The sequence below is a fragment of the Octopus bimaculoides genome, chromosome 17, assembly GCF_001194135.2.
Source record: "Octopus bimaculoides isolate UCB-OBI-ISO-001 chromosome 17, ASM119413v2, whole genome shotgun sequence".
In the NCBI taxonomy this organism is placed as follows: domain Eukaryota; kingdom Metazoa; phylum Mollusca; class Cephalopoda; order Octopoda; family Octopodidae; genus Octopus; species Octopus bimaculoides.
The window spans coordinates 44,276,735-44,277,981 of NC_068997.1; the positions used below are offsets into that span (position 1 = coordinate 44,276,735).

At 41.9% G+C, this 1,247-nt stretch overlaps 1 protein-coding gene across 1 annotated transcript in view; it reads left to right on the plus strand.

The window, feature by feature from the left end:
* LOC106878305 (centrosomal protein of 70 kDa) overlaps positions 1 to 1,199 on the plus strand; it is a 22,186-nt gene extending 20,987 nt beyond the window's left edge. Inside the window, exon 7 of the mRNA XM_014927494.2 lies at positions 386 to 1,199. Within this exon, the coding sequence (XP_014782980.1) occupies positions 386 to 447 (62 nt within the window). The 3' untranslated portion in view covers positions 448 to 1,199. The remainder of the gene's footprint in view (positions 1 to 385) is intronic.
* Positions 1,200 to 1,247: the final 48 nt, after the last annotated feature.

Sequence of the window (1,247 nt, forward strand, 5' to 3'; positions counted from 1 at the left end):
AGTCCAGCGGTACTGGCAACGACCTCGCTCGAATGTCTTTTCACGTGCCACTGGCACAAGTGCCAGGAAGGCAACGTTGGTAATGATCACGCTCAAACGGTGCTATTTACATGTCACCGGCACGGAAGTCAGACAGCTGGTGCTCTGGCAACGATCATGCCCGGACGGTGCTCTTTCTTCTAATTATCTTACTTCACCTCTGTTTACTCTCCCTCACTCCACTTCACTCATCCTCACCAATATTTACCAACATGTTCACCATTGCTCACCCTCTTTCACAATTGATTACCCAACACTACAATCTCCTGCTAATACCCACCCCATCACAACTGCCCACCTAATACATTCCCTCTTGCTCTCATACCAATATTTTCTTCCTTTCCAGATGTCCAAAGTCTAAGTGACGTGGTACCAGCAGTGAAGACACTCACCCTACTTGCTCAGTGATAACCAGTGGCGAATGTTCTGGATAACTTAGATACAGGAAGAAAGAAGGATGAGCTACACTAGTTACTACTGTCATCATTGTTACTGTAGCTATAAGGGTGGTGAGCTGGCCAAATAGTTAGAGCATTGGACAGAATGCCTAATGGTATTTCTTCTGACTCACTATGTTCTGAGTTCAAATTCCGTCGAAGGTCGACTTTGCCTTTCATCCTTTTGAGTTTGATGGAATAAGTACCAGTTGTGCACTGGGGTCGATGTAATTGACTAACTATTCTTCCTCTAAATGTTACTGGCCTTGTGTCCAAATTTGAAACCATTATTACATCATCTACCACTGTCGTCATTGTCATTGCTGTTATATAAGATATCGCTGTGATCACTCCTGTGTTAGCTGTCATTGTCATCACTGTCATCACTCATTATTGTCATCACTCATCATTGTCAATGGCATTGTTATTTGTGTTCAACATCTTTAATTTTCTTAACTCAATCCCATTGCTGTACCACCACCACCACCAACACCACCACCACCACCACTATTATCATCATCATCATTGGTAGCTACTCTACACCTCATACATGTCCAATACACTATATTACATTCTTATACATTGACAGTCATTGTATATATATATATATATATATATATATATAGCAATGTTAATTCTCTAAATGAAGTATTAACAGTAACTGCATGATAAAGTGTAGTATATTGCCACTTAAGTGTGGCTGACCCCTAGGGGGTGGATGTTACTGTTGCTTTTAGCCCCAGGAGGACATCTCCTCCAGCTGGCTTATCG